This window comes from Mytilus californianus, unplaced genomic scaffold (genome assembly GCF_021869535.1).
Source record: "Mytilus californianus isolate M0D057914Y unplaced genomic scaffold, xbMytCali1.0.p SCAF_9, whole genome shotgun sequence".
In the NCBI taxonomy this organism is placed as follows: domain Eukaryota; kingdom Metazoa; phylum Mollusca; class Bivalvia; order Mytilida; family Mytilidae; genus Mytilus; species Mytilus californianus.
This window is the reverse complement of record NW_026262745.1, coordinates 95822770-95837826: the sequence shown is the minus strand read 5'-3', so window position 1 is coordinate 95837826 and position 15057 is coordinate 95822770. Positions and strand designations below refer to the sequence as shown.

Here is a 15057-nt window from a genome sequence, read left to right as displayed (position 1 = left end):
TATCGAACGTCACTTCCGTCAACAAAAGCAGGTGCTTTCGTTTTGAACTTAACTTTCACAAATTTACAGAAAATGGAAGATTCGAAAGAAGATGAACTTGATAGGTAGACAGTTTACATAACAGCAATTATTAAACCGCTATATGCTCTAGTGTCTTACCTGACATTTGTTAAACGGAGAGGAAAACAATAAAAAAAGTACATTAAAAATAGGCACAAAGCTGGAGAAACAAATCCGAGTTAAAACATTTTTAAACATGTTAAACAATTTATTCAGAAACAATAATTATGTATTGCCTGGTTAAATTAACAGACAAACTCATTACATAAAATGAAATGACAACTTCAAAAACTGAGACTACTGCATCAAAATTAGAATTCAAAATTAAAATTCTTATTTTCCTAATTGCAGCCACAGGTCCCTTTTGGGCATTACAAATTTTGAAACATTCTCTCACATTTTCATAGATACTACTCTTTCTCATCTACTATCTCTGATTATGTTAATAAGGTAAAACAATAAAACTTGCGTAAAAGTCATAACATGTTGGATAAAGAGAGATAACTCTGTATTTATGCCAAATTCTGTCAATGTTTTTGTTAGTTGTTTTATTTGCTTTGGCCTTTGTATCAATCTGATGCGTTTAGCCCTTTTCAACTGATTTTTATAGTTTGTTCTTATGTTGTACTGTTTCACCACTGTCCCAGGTTATGGGATGGGTTGGCGCTGTCAAAACATGTTCAACCCAGCTACATTGTATGTGTCTGTCCCAAGTCAGGAGCCTATATATAGTTCAGTGGTTGTCGTTGGTTCATAAAATTGAGAATGGAAATGGGGAATATGTCAAAGAAACAGCAACCGGACCAAAGAGCAGACAACAACCGAAGGCCACCAATGGGTCTTCAACGCAGCGAGAAATTCCCACACCCAGAGGTGGTCCTCAGAGGCCCCTAAATAAAATTGTGTACTAGTTCAGTGAAAATGGACGTCACACTAAACTCCAAAACATATAAATGAACTAAAATAAAAAAAAAAACATACAAGACTAACAAAGGCCTCATGTCTCTCAATTTTTTTTCGGAAATTGTTTTGTTATAGATTAGGCTGTTATTTTTCTCAATGGAATTTTTTTCATTGTTTTCATGTCCGGGCCTTTTAAAGCTGACTATACGGTATAGGATTTTTTCATTAACAACAATGAACAAAGGCCATATTGTTGCCTGTAATTGCTTACATCCACTTCATTTGAACTGTGATAGATAGTTTATAATCTCATTGGCAATCATACCACATCTCCTTATTTACATACTTTTACCAAGTAGAGATAGTCATAAATTAGTATTCAAATTAATTGTTTTTTTTCTTTTAGCATGTAGAAATAGAAATTCTTTACTCAACAATTACGGACCATTGTGGGTTTTACAATGTTTACAATGATTTTTTTTTATAAATGACAATACAACATTACCATACAGCATCACAGAACACTGCAGAGGTGGACTTAGGGGGTGGGGACAGGAAGCCTGGACCCTCCTTATGGAGCTACATATATGATAAATGCATATAGTTTTTACAACCATCAGTACAAACGTTGGCTAACTAGGCCCCCCCCCCCAATTTTTTCAAAACTGCACCTGCAATAAATAGCCAGTGCATGCACATGAGAGTAAAAATGTTAATAGGGGAGACAATCATTTAATATTATAAGGATTATTTCCCTTTGAACAGTATCTAATAAAATTTCACTCATAATTGGTTGGCATTTGAATTCTTAGATAATAGTTTGAAGTCGTCCATCTTTGTCAAACCCGAGGAAAAAAAATGAAGATATGCTGTAATTCCAAACTTAACAAGATGTTTTTCTATTTGACAAATACTTTTGTGAGAAGAATAGATATCCAACTCTCCAGTACCATTATCTTATCTTTTTAGTTCACCTGGCCCAAAAGGGCCAAGTGATCTTTTCTCATCACTTGTCGTCCGGTGTCCGTTAACTTTTACAAAAATCTTCTCCTCTGAAACTACTGGGCCAAATAAAACCAAACTTGGCCTAAATCATCCTTAGGGTATCTAGTTTAAAAAAAGAATCCGATGACCCCTCCCATCAACCAAGATGGCCACCATGGCTAAAAATAGAACATGGGGGTAAAATGCAGTTTTTGGCTTATATCTCTGAAACTAAAGCATTTAGAGCAAATCTGACAAAAGAACAAAAATGTTTATAAGGTCAAGATCTATCTACCCTGAAATTTTCAGATGCATCAGACAACCCTTTGTTGGGTTGCTGCCCCTGAATTAGTAATTAGTCCCCTACCGATGAAGATATTGATTGATATTTGGTATATTGTTTTATCATGACAATTTACAGATCAATTTCGATTTTTGTTCCGATCTGATGATTTTGTACAGAGTTATGGTCCTTGGACTTAGAAAATTCACTCAAATAATCAGTTTTTTGTGCACTTTTTTTTCGTCATGCTTGAAGGTATTGATTTGATAATTGGTATATAGTTTTATCATGACAAGTTACAGATCAAGTTCAAATTTTGTTCCGGTCTGATGATTTTGTGCAGAGTTATGGTCCTTGGACTATGAAAATTCACTCAAATAATCAGTTTTCCACATTTTTTTTCGTCATGCTTGAAGATATTGACTTGATATTTGTTATATAGTTTACACCATCACAAGTTATAGATCAAGTTAGCATTTAGTTCCAGTACAATGAATTTTTAACTGGTAGTGGACTATGTATTGCCATGCAATACTCTCAGAAAGCTTGTTTCAATGAAATTTTGCAGTTTTTATCGTATATTGGTATGACATTGGCATCGTCGTCGCCTGAAGACACAGTCAGTCAGGGGTACTACTTGTACAAGTTATCTTTATTTACTTAAAGAAGTAAATAATATAAACTTATATAAGTTAATTATAATGTTTGAATAATCTCCCCTTAATTTTCTCCAAAATTTACTTGTATAAGTAAATTTTTTTTACAATCCCACAAAAATTCTCAAGTTTTGAGATGTAAAAACATGCCTTTAACAATTTTTCTCAGGTTAGCTCATAATTTTTTATTAGAGTTCAATGTTTCATCTCATTAATTCAACAAAGAAACTGATTGCGCAAAGATCTTAAGTATTTGCGCAAGGCCTTCAAAAATTGCCCCTTGGGGGCTTGTAAATGAGCAGTGTTCTGAAGATAACAGACAAATGAGATTTTCATTGTCCATGAAACTACACTTAAATGATTAGTAAAGACATCTGCAAAGGACAGACAATCAAAAATTCTATTAGAGCAAAGAAGTCCTAAGAATTCAAGAAAAGAAGATAGGATGACTTTTTTACTTGTATAAGTAAAAAAATCTGAATGTCTAAGCCCAATTTTTTTTTACCTATACAAGTAAATAAAATACACTTGTATAAGTATCCTCCAAATTTACTTATATAAGTATATTAATATTTACTTCTTCAAGTAAATAAAAATAACTTGTACAAGTAGTACCCCTGACTGACAGTGGTTTTCGCACAATAACTTTAGTTTAAGTGAATGGATCTCTATGAAATTTTACCATATGGTTCAATACCACAAAAGGAAGGTTGGGATTGATTTTGGGGGTTATGGTACCAACAGTTAAGAAATTAGGGGCCAAAAATAAGCATTTTTGTAACTTCCAGACAATAACTTGTGTGTTAGTGTATGGATCTCTCTGACATTGTACCACAAGGTTCCATATCACAAAGGGAATGCTGGGATTGATTTTGGGGGTAATTGGGAATAAGGGGCCAAAAAGGGGCAAACAAAAAGCATTTTTCTAGTTTCCAGACAATAACTTGTGTTCAAGTGTATGGATCTCTCTGAAATTGTACTGTAAGGTACCATACCACAAAGGGAAGGCTGGGATGGATTTTGGGGGTAATTCACCGTAATTGCCTCAAAATTTTTAGAAATTAGGGGCAAAAAACAATCATTTTTCTAGTTTCATGACAATAACTTGTGTGTAAGTGTATGAATCTTTCTAAAATTGTACTACAAGGTTCCATATCACAAAGGGAAAGCTGGTATTGAGTTTGGGGGTAATTGCCCAAAATGTTTAGGAATAAGGGGCCAAAAATAAGCATTTTTCTAGTTTCCAGATACTAACTTGTGTTCAAGTGTATGGATCTCTCTTAAATTCTGCTGCAAGGTACCATACCACAAAGGGAAGGCTGGGATGGATTTTGGGGGTAATTGCCTCAAAATTTTAGGAATTAGGGACCAAAAAGGGGCAAAAAACAAGCATTTTTCTAGTTTCAGGACAATATTGAATAAACTTGTGTGTAAGTGTATGAATCTTTATGAAATTGTACTACAAGGTTCCATATCACAAAGGGAAAGCTGGGTTTGAGTTAGGGGGTAACTGCCCTAAACGTTCAGGAATTTGGGGCCAAAAAGGGGCCAAAAAACAAGCATTTTTCTAGTTTCCAGTCAATAACTTGTGTTCAAGTGTATGGATCTCTCTGAAATTGTACTGCAAGGTACCATACCACAAAGGGAAGGCTGCGATTGAGTTTTGGGGGTGATGAATGATAAGGGGGTTCAAAAAATTTGTGGGGGGGGGATTTTTTTTTCTATTTTAAGACTTTTATGATGTATTTAAATTGGTAATTATGTTTGCAAACTCCATTGGAAATTTGAATTGAGATTATGACCATATCTTGAGGGAAAGAATTTTTTTTTGGAAAAGGGGGGAGGGGGGAGGTGAAAGAAAAATTTAGGGGGGAGGGGGGTAAAAAAGAAATTGTAGGGGCAATTTTTTTTTATTTCAGATTTCAGAAATAAAAAGAAAATTTCTTCAAATATTATTTCTTTTTGCAAAAAAGGGAGGGGGGGGGGGGGGTGTGAGTCAATAAGCAACAGCATAGTGTATTTCACAAAAGCAAAAAAAAAGGGGGGTACCTTTTTTTTGGGGGGGGGGACAATTTCGCAACAGCATAGTGTATTGCACAAAAGCAAAAAATTGAATATAAATTCAAATCATATGACCAATTCTAAGTTCTTTGACTACAGTTATTCGGTGTCAGAAACCTACTATGTGTCAAATATTTAATTACAATCCAAATTCAGACCGGTATCGAACGCGAATATTGTGTCTATTTTTGCCCCAACTGTTCAGGGTTGGAACTCTGCGGTCGTATCCAGCTGCGCTCAGCAAAGCATTTTATTGGTTATTATCTTGAATATTATAATAGATAGAGATAAACTGTAAACAGCAAAATTGTTCAGCAAAGTAAGCTCTACAAATAAGTCAAAGATGACCAACATTTTTGCCCTTTAAAGTCAAATTTTCACAATTTTTATACGTCCGTTTAGGGGACGTATTATGGTATACTGTTGTCCGTCTGTCCGTCCGTCTGTCCTCCCGTCTGTCCGTCCGTCGTCAACATGTCGGACATTAACTCAAAAACGCTTCAACCAATTTGCATAAAACTTTGGTGAATTGTTTATATCTATTGACATGAGCTCCCTTACGTTTTTTATAAATTTTAGATTTTGTGTTTCCAAGTTATGGGGTTTTGTTCATTAAAAAAAGGAGGATTTTCCAGTTTTCGGACAATAACTCAAGAATGCTTTCACCAACTTGCAAGAAATTTTGGTGAATTGTTGATATCTATTGACATGAGCTCCCTTTCGATTTTTATATATTTTAGATTTTACGTTTCCGAGTTACAGGGTTTTATCCATAAAAAAAGGGGAATTTTCCACTTTTCTGACAAAAAATCAAAAATGCTTTCAGCAGTTCTTATGAAACTTTGGTGAATTGTTAATATCTATTGATGTAAGCTCCGTTTAGAATTTTATAAATTTTACATTTAACATTTCTGAGTTATGGGGTTTTATTCATTAAAAAAGGGGGGATTTTCCAGTTTTCTGACAATAACTCAAAAATGCTGTCAGCAATTCTCATGAAACTTTGGTGAATTGTTTATATCTATTGATGTAAGCTTTCATTACATTTTCATGAATTTCTAATATGACATTGAGAATTAATTGAACTTTAATTGTTTATAGTCTGACAACAGATTTACTAAGTATTGCGCAACACCACAGTGTATTGCACAACAGCAAGAAATCTTTAATTGAATATAAATTCAATTCATATAAACAATTTCAAGTTCTTTGACCACATTTATTCAGAAACCTATAATATGTCAAATATTTAATACAATCCAAATTCAGACCTGTATCAAGCTTGAATATTGTGTCCATTTTTGCCCCAACTGTTCAGGGTTGGACCTCTGCGGGCGTATCCAGCTTTGCTCAGCGAAGCAGTTTATTAGTAAATTTTTGTAATCTTTTACAAAAATCTTCTCCACTTAATCTACCGGGCCAAATAGAATTAAACTAAGCCATAATTTTCAATAGGGTATCTTGTTTGAAAAATGTATCCGATGACCCTGTCATTCAACCAACATGCCCACCATGGCTAAAAATAGAACATAGGGGTTTACTATAGAAGTCTATGGGAAAATTGTAAAAAAACAATTTCAAATGGTCACAACTTGAAAACTAATTTAAAAAATGATAAGGGGTCTTCATTGTACCATGCTTTCAAAAACAGTGTCTGACTTTTTCATATAAAGTATGTGACTTATTGTTGCATGTCAAACATCACTTGTTCCTGCCTATTCAGGACAAGAAACTGTAAACAATCAATACAAGAGGCAGGCACTGCAAGAGGAATAAAAAGTTCTATCACCACTGATAATTTAGCAAGGGTGGTACTAATATTTTGCCCTGATATCAAAATTACATAAACGATAATGAAACCACATCAGTCAGTCAAGGGTGTAACTTGAACATTGTTGAATAAGTTATTTGAGAAAAATAACATACATGTGTTATTACGGATACTTTCTCTTAATCTGTAGTAACATATGTTTGTTGTCAGTTAAATGTACCATGAAATTTTTTATTTTCAGTGGGCACTTGGGAATTCTTGAAACTTGCGCAGTAACTTAATACATAACCTTGAAAACTAATTTTCCAATTCAATTAATACATTTTTGATCAACCATGGTAAATCAATGAGACAAGGCTTTTAAGTGATAACTTAGCTGTAATAACAAGGCTTAAAGTTATTACAGGCATTGAACTTATTACATGAGACACTTGGGAATGACTAGGAAGCTTGCGAAGAACCTCATTACATGCTCTTATCATTATGTATGACAATAAATTAAAATACATTGTGATATATGTAGGAGAAAAGGCTTTGAAGAGATGTAGAGAAGCTGTAATAACACCCTTTAGTTATTACAGGCATATTTTTCCTGTAATAACTTAGGTGTGTTATGCATGATTGGCAAACTATGAGCTGTTATATCTTTCTAAAGTTTAATATACATAAAGACAATTATAATATCAATAGAACTAGTACACAATTTAACAAAATAAAGGATGTATACGTAATGCCCCTTTGAAACATGTAACATACATATGTTATCACAGATTTTTGATTTTTTAGCCCTCAATAACAAATGTATGTTATTTTTCTCTAATAAGTTATTTAAGTTAGACCCTTGACTGTCAGTCAAAAAATTGGATAGACTTTTAAAAATAAATTAAGTCATTTTAACATTTCACTCATTATGAGATATGGGTCTAAATTTCAATTTCAGATTTTCATGAAATTCCCTCAGTTAAATTTTTTAATGGATAAACTTATGAGATTTGACCATCCATTATCCACTGTTGCCTCTAGTTTCAAGCTTGATATATATTGTATCTATGTCTATTGTTGAAGACTGTATGCAGTGGTGGATTCAGATGGGGGCTGTTGAAGAGGGTCCCCAGTGTTATTTTTTGGCATAAAACACTGATTCAACCCTACACTTATAGAAATACATGTATATTGATTTTATAATTTATCTATAAAGCTGCAATATGGAAATTATCCAAATTAAAGTATTCACCCCTTTGCTCAATGTACTGACATAGATATTTTCCACAACAAATGCACAATTAAAATGACGCAATATACCATGTCTAAAACCAAATACTTTGAAATTGATATTACGCAGAATACATTTTAGCTGACATAAGGAATGGGCATGACACACAATTTATGTTATTGAAATCTGCCTTTAATGTCATGTTTGTTCCTGACATTTATTAAAAAAAAGAACTGTTTAAAGTAGGGGCAAACCTGGATTACAGCCAGTATAAAATCTAAAATGCCAAAGCAGTGCTTACTAATAAGCAAAATTTGAAAAGTTTTGAGTCAGATTAGGGGAAGGGTTTGGCGCCATCTAACTAGTTTAACCCCGCCACATTCTGTATGTGCCAGTCCCAAGTCAGGAGCTTATAATTCAGTGGTTGTCGTTTGTTACTGTGTACCATATTTGTTTTTCGTTCATTACTTTGTTCATAAGTTAGGCCGTTAGTTTTCTCGTTTGAATTGTTTTACATTTGTCATTTTGGGGCCTTTTATAGCTGACTTTGCGGTATGGACTATGGGCTTTGCTCATTGTCAAAGGCCGTACAGTGACCTATAGTTGTTAATTTCTGTGTCATTTGGTCTCTGGTGAGAGTTGTCTCATTGGCAATCATACCATATCTGCTTATTTTTATAGGTAAAATATAAATATGATAAAGAACTAAGAGAGAAGCTTATTGTCAATAATTGATTAATTTATACAATTTCTTAGCTGATAAATCAATTCATCCAGCATGTCCAGGGATGTGATGCCAAAAAGGTATTCAGAATGTTTGCATATTAAAAAATAGATAAAGTCAAAATTTCAGCATGGCGGCCAGTACCTGTAAATACCACTGGTAAAAATACCAGGGGTTGTATATATTTACCACCCAATCCATATTTTGATACATCATATTGATATGGCCTCAGCCATTAATATTTTCTTAGCTAAACATCTAGCTATGATACATAACCCCAATTGCCTGATGTCCCACACATGTTGACTTTTCACGTGGTAACAGAACAGGACTTGATTGACTAATATTGACTTTCAACAAAATGAACTCGAATTTTAGATGTATAGTTATCTCCCTTATTCCTTTAGATTTGTCTTACTAAATGAGGATCTTGATTGAGGGGGTGTCTTTATGTCTGGTATGTCTGTATCTATTAATTTTTAGGGCATTTTCCTCTTTGAATAGACTATTTTTTGGGGCAATTAGTCTCAATTTTTTGTTTGTTTTTTGTACAGCCTATTTACAAGCCGCAAAGGAGCATTTATTTAACACCTTGCACAGTTACTCAGTTGGATAAGATTCTCTTTTACTTCTTGTGATAAAAGGTGGAACTTAAATTGAACCATATACAAATTGAGTGAATTTGAGTAACTTAACTATAACCATGGTGTAAACTTAATGTATTATTCCTGACCTGATATGCACTTTTAGAATTCAATTATACATTTCAAGAAGTTAACTGAGGAAGGCACACTAATAACTCTTTATTTTTTATAACAAGTACATATAATTAATTATAACTAAAAGTTTCAAGAAGGGAGGATTGCCTCCCCTGAATCACTATAAAAATGGAATGCTGAAATGTAAAAAAAGTATTAGATTATTCATCTTGTATGGAAAAGAATTTACATATGCATGATATGTTTTACCTTATGTCCAATCCTTTTTTTTCAATGAAAATTTGTTGTTAAAACAATAAAATACATGTACTTTGAATTGAATTGAAATTGTAGAGGATGGAAATTTATATTAACAGAAATGCTCCTGATGGGGACAGTTATTGCTTCTACTTACAAACTTGTTAAATGTACAGTCACTTTGCTAAAGAAACAGGGGAATAAAAAAGTAATAAATCACATTTAAACTACAAGATTATACATGTATGTACTTCATAATGATAATTTTTCTGATACTCAAATAAGTTTCAGGCAGTTTACTGGTAAAAAGCATGTATCAGCTGAGACTTGTTTAACACAATTTGCAACTTCAGAATAAAAAAAATGATTATTGTTCAATACTTTATTCCAAATTATGCAGTGAGGTTGCTTAAAACAATCATTCAGTTAGTGGATATCCGTTAATTTTTAGTTTACAAAAATGCATACATGTATCTAACTCTATGCCTATAAACAGGACGATCTAGCACCACAAAATCTTTTTCCATTGCAGATTAGCCAGGGAAGAATTAACAAAGGAGGCTAAAAGAGGAGCAGAGAGAGCAAGAGAAATAGGAGCATATGGATGGTAATTAAAATTTGAAATGAAGTTCCTTTCCCAGTGTTGGGCAATGTCAATAACTTTGATAAAAAAAAAGAGGAGTCAAAATACATATATCTATATTGAACACAGTTTGGGACCACAGAAAATTTCAACTCATCCACAATATCTCGTCAACCTATTTCCAGAGCATGAGATAAAAAAAATATTAAAATAAATAAAAAAATAAACCAACTTTGATCAAATTTGTCAGTCTTTGTAACATGGTTAGCGGCAGACTAAGATATGATTGAAAGAAACATGCTAATTAGTTTCTGATCTCATGCACAGAATCCCCATGTTTTGAATTGAAGATATGTATCATGTGGAAAATATTGTAAACCATGACTACCAAATCAAGGGAGATAATTTATTAAATTGGTTTGCTTTCAAGCTAAACATGCTAAAGGTATTAGTTTTTTTTTCTTCAAAATATTTTTTTTTTCTTCTTTCAGACCTGAAATATAAAACTATATGCTGAGGTCACCATTTAAAAAATAACAATTTGAAGATTTAATTACCAGGGGTAGTATTAAAATAAGGTGATTTGGAATATTTGCCAATGAGACAACTATCCATTAAAGACTGAATGATAATATTGTAACAACTACTGGTCACTGTACAGACTTCAACCATGAGCAAAACCAATACTGTATAATACTATTAAAGGCCTGACAGAACATAATGTGAAACAATATGAAAGGAGAAAACCAATAGACCTAATTTATACTACAAAAATTGTAAGTCAATTATTGAAATCAGTAACCAATGACAGTTGCTTGAATACAGGTTCTTGACTAATGACAGGCACATAAAGAATTTAGAAGGGTTAAACATTTTTGTGAGTGCTCAAAACTCCCCCTCACTTGAGACAATGAATAAACAAAATAACAGACGAATAAACTAAAAGTCAGTTTGAAAGAGCTTATTTCATCAGATTGGTACAAAGTAAATTGTTTTGCATGTTGGGTTCTTTTATAGCGGACCATATGGTATGGATTTTGCTCATTGTTGAAGACCGTACTGTGAACTGTCATTACTTACTTGCCCATAATGTCCTCATTTGGACTCTGATGGATATTTGTCTCATTGGCAAATCATACCACTGGAAACTTTGTTATAAACAATGCTAAAATATCTGTTCTTGTTGGAACAAATATTATAAACCCTTTATTCTGTAAAGGAACAAATATTGTAATATTTGTTCCAGTGGAAATAATATTACAGAATATTTCTTCTACTTGGAACTTAAATTATCAATGAACTTATATTTAATGACACCACAACTCCTTATTTTTATACAAGAAAAACAAAAGACATGAAGTACATCTAAGATTAGCGTCAGTTACTTTAAAGCCCAATTTCAACTTATGAATAAACTATGTTTTCTCAAATTAAAGTATGTTACTTGATTTGAACAGTGCTGTCTCAATCATCTAAAGAAATAATGTTTGGTAATAAAAGAAAATATCTATGAAGTGACAAAGCAAAATTGCATGTTTCATGATGTCAGTAGTATCAGTGTTGCAAAATATCAGGTCAATGATGGACAAACATCAATAAAACAGCACCTCAACATCCAAAAAAACAATATTTGAAGGTTAACATTGAGTCTTCAATAATAGGAAACAACTAATGACTATGCAATAAATACAAGGATCTAAAAGGATCTGGTCTTGATACATGTAAGTTCAAAATTGCTCTTATATCCCAATTATGGATGTGCTATGAGAAGTCATTAGACTAGACAACTCTGAAATTGATCTGGCGTTACCTTTTATTTGTATAATCCTTAAATAATAATCTTTACCATACTGTTACACTACAGGTTGCAATAATCTAGTTTTTACAATAATCTTTATAGGGTAAAGAGACCAGGAGCTACAACTGACAAGAAATTTCTGGGAAATGTTTTAGTCAGTACTCTCAGATCGAATAAGAGAAAGCCTTCACGAGACCAAGATCACAGACCCCACAGAAGAAAATATGATGATAAAAGAGACAGTCATGAACATTCCCGTCACAGTTATCATCCAAGACATCATCCACCAAAGTTGGTAAACGGTGGATATTTTCGTTACAACGATCAAAGAAGATATTCTCATTCGGAAAATGGGAAAAATGAAGAAAAAGAATTTTCAGAGAAACATGCAAGGATCATTGACAGAGATGATTCTCAGGGAAATAGAAAATCAATGTCTGTATCTGATAGACTAAAAGATGAAGAGAAAGAAGAAAAAAGCAGTGAACATGAGAAATCATATCAAAAAGAATTATGTAAAGAACACAAAAAAGATTTTAAGAACAAAAAATGTAGAGATGATAAAAAAGATCGTCAGAAAAAGACAGCAAAAGAAAGAAGGAAGAAAGAAAAAAGCAAGGAAGAGGAACAGTATATTCATTCAGATGAAGGAAAAGTGAAAATAACAGGCAAGAAATCTGATAGTGATCTCATCTCAGAAAAGACATATCACAAGGACACAGGTCAGGGTCATCGAAGAAGGAATATTTCAAGTATAAGTGAAGAAGAGAGCTTACTTGAGGATATTAAAAAACATAAAGACAGTGATGACGACAAAAATCCTCAGGAAAAAATTATTGATATTTTTGGAGACTATTTAATTGAGAAAAAGCAGAAAAAGAAGAAAAATAAACATAAAAGTCATAAAGCAAAACATAAACACAAAAAACACAAACAGAAACATGATAAAGCAAACGAAGATTCTTGACTGACTGTTTTTATATCCAAAATTCATGTTAATTACTACATTGTTAAATCATTAAATGTGTTTGTTTTTTGTCTTGAATGCCATGAATATCACAAAACGGGAGATGTAAGGATGTTATGATTCAAGAAGTGTTGCCTTTATCCCTTAGCATAAGATTTTATATTTTAGAAGGTAGAAGATGAGGACAACCCATATTTGGTACCAATCTAGCAAATGCCTATTGTCCTTGACATAATTTTCATGGTTCATAACCACTTCATAACATTGTATAGTTTTTCATCATGAGATCTTTTCAGTTACAGATGTCATAAGTAACATGACAACAATATTTTGGTATGTAGATTCATTGCAAAATATTTTTTGTTCATCAGAAAGGCTTCATCTGACTTGGACCTCATTTCATGGTTCAATTTTTTTGTCTTCATGGCAACAATTTAACTGTCTAAGAAACAAGAGGAAGGGTGCCATGGAGCATGGGTGGCAAATAATTGTTTAATTTTTATATTTCAGAAGGTATAAGAGCTGGATAATTCATATTATGGTCTAAAATTTCAATCTACATGTAGCCTGAACCTCACTTGCATACTTCAGTGACTGCACAATACATGTACATATAGTTTATTTGTCACATGATTTTTCAGTTCCCATGAGTAATCAGGCAATAGGACAACCATATTTGGTATATAAAATCTATACAAGGTATACATGAGTGTCTAATAGGGTTCATCTGTAAATCATTTCGTGGCCTTTTAAAGCTGATTATGCGGCATGGGCTTTGTTCATTGTTGAAGGCCGTACGGTGACCGATAGTTGTTTAATTTCTGTCTTTTGGTCTCTTGTCATCCTTGTGGAGAGTTGTCTCATTGGCAATCATACCACATCTTCTTTTTTATATCACCTCATTGTCATGCTTTGTCCAGAGCATGCATGTAATATTTGCCACTGGTATTTTAGCAAACAACAATTTATCATTTTCAACAACATGAACAATAGGGTTATCTTACCTGTACATCATTTTCATGGATAGATTATGCAATATTGATAGCCTTTGTTTAAAAGATTTTAACATTTTAAAATTTAGGACAAAAGGGACAATTTTTCGTTCCCTATTGTTAATTTCCCTTTTTTGGATGGTGATGTTCCTTTGGCACCATCTTGTTGTGTTTATATTTCACAACTCGTTCGCTATGCCTGTGTCTGTTGTGATGTTTTATATTTTAATGAATATAATCTATGTATTACTGGTAAATTATTAAGTCAGGGATTTCGTTACCACAAATTACTTAAAACCTTTACTATATTCTTCCATAGATATAAAGATTTGGTTTTGAAGTTTGGTTGTACCTGTAGAATTTTCAAAAGGGATAGCACATCCTCATTTTTACGGAGATGTTGTTTTCCATGCCCGGAAATTTAGAAACGATTCTGGTAAACTTATCAATCCTTTAAATAAACTTATTCTAAAAGGTTACCAATTCAACACTGTAATTAGATCTCTGAATATTGTTTTTATTGGTATTAATATTGATTTTTTATCAGTAAATTAAAAGCAAACTAAATATTATTGTTATATACATATGCACTTTCATGGATCTACAATCTGCCGATACCTGTATATTGGCATTGCACCAGGTCATGTTTTATCAGCTGAGACTTGTTTAACACAATTTGCAACTTCAGAATTAAAAAAAATGATTATTGTTGAATACTTTATTCCAAATTATGAGGTTGCTTAAAATATTCAATCATTGAGTTAGTGGATATCCGTTAATTTTTAATTTACAAAAAATGCATTTCTACCTATTTGCATATGAGCAGGACAAAAGCAAGGGAAATAACTGTAATAAACATTAGACAATTATGTCCAAAAGCTGAAACAAGTACAATAAAACCTGTATATAAACATGATAAATGGATTGTAGAAAACTTAACCTTTAAATGAGGTTTAAAATGCATACATATTACAGTGGTACAAGAAGGGGATGACATGAGAGAACAGGTTTTCACTTGATTGAGGTGACTTTAATTGCTGATATGACTTTAAATACTGTGTTTTCTTATATTTCTTGAAATTGTTATGCGGAAAAAAAAAAGAAAA

General features: G+C 32.6%; 1 protein-coding gene across 1 annotated transcript; it reads left to right on the top strand.

Annotated features, from left to right (window-relative positions):
* Window positions 1-7: 7 nt before the first annotated feature.
* Window positions 8-13249, top strand: LOC127714170 (pre-mRNA-splicing factor 38B-like). The gene is made up of 3 exons (XM_052220186.1): window positions 8-104; window positions 10144-10218; window positions 12095-13249. Exons 1-3 carry the CDS (start codon window positions 73-75, stop codon window positions 12957-12959), a joined length of 972 nt encoding a protein of 323 aa, XP_052076146.1. The 5' UTR covers window positions 8-72; the 3' UTR covers window positions 12960-13249.
* Window positions 13250-15057: the final 1808 nt, after the last annotated feature.

Bases quoted from the DNA above. Each gene is read 5' to 3' on its own strand.
- LOC127714170 (XM_052220186.1), top strand. From the start codon at position 73: ATGGAAGATTCGAAAGAAGATGAACTTGATAG. The intron at 105-10,143 runs GTAGACAGTTTA...TTTCCATTGCAG, and splicing joins AAAGAAGATGAACTTGATAG to ATTAGCCAGGGAAGAATTAA. The intron at 10,219-12,094 runs GTAATTAAAATT...TAATCTTTATAG, and splicing joins GAAATAGGAGCATATGGATG to GGTAAAGAGACCAGGAGCTA.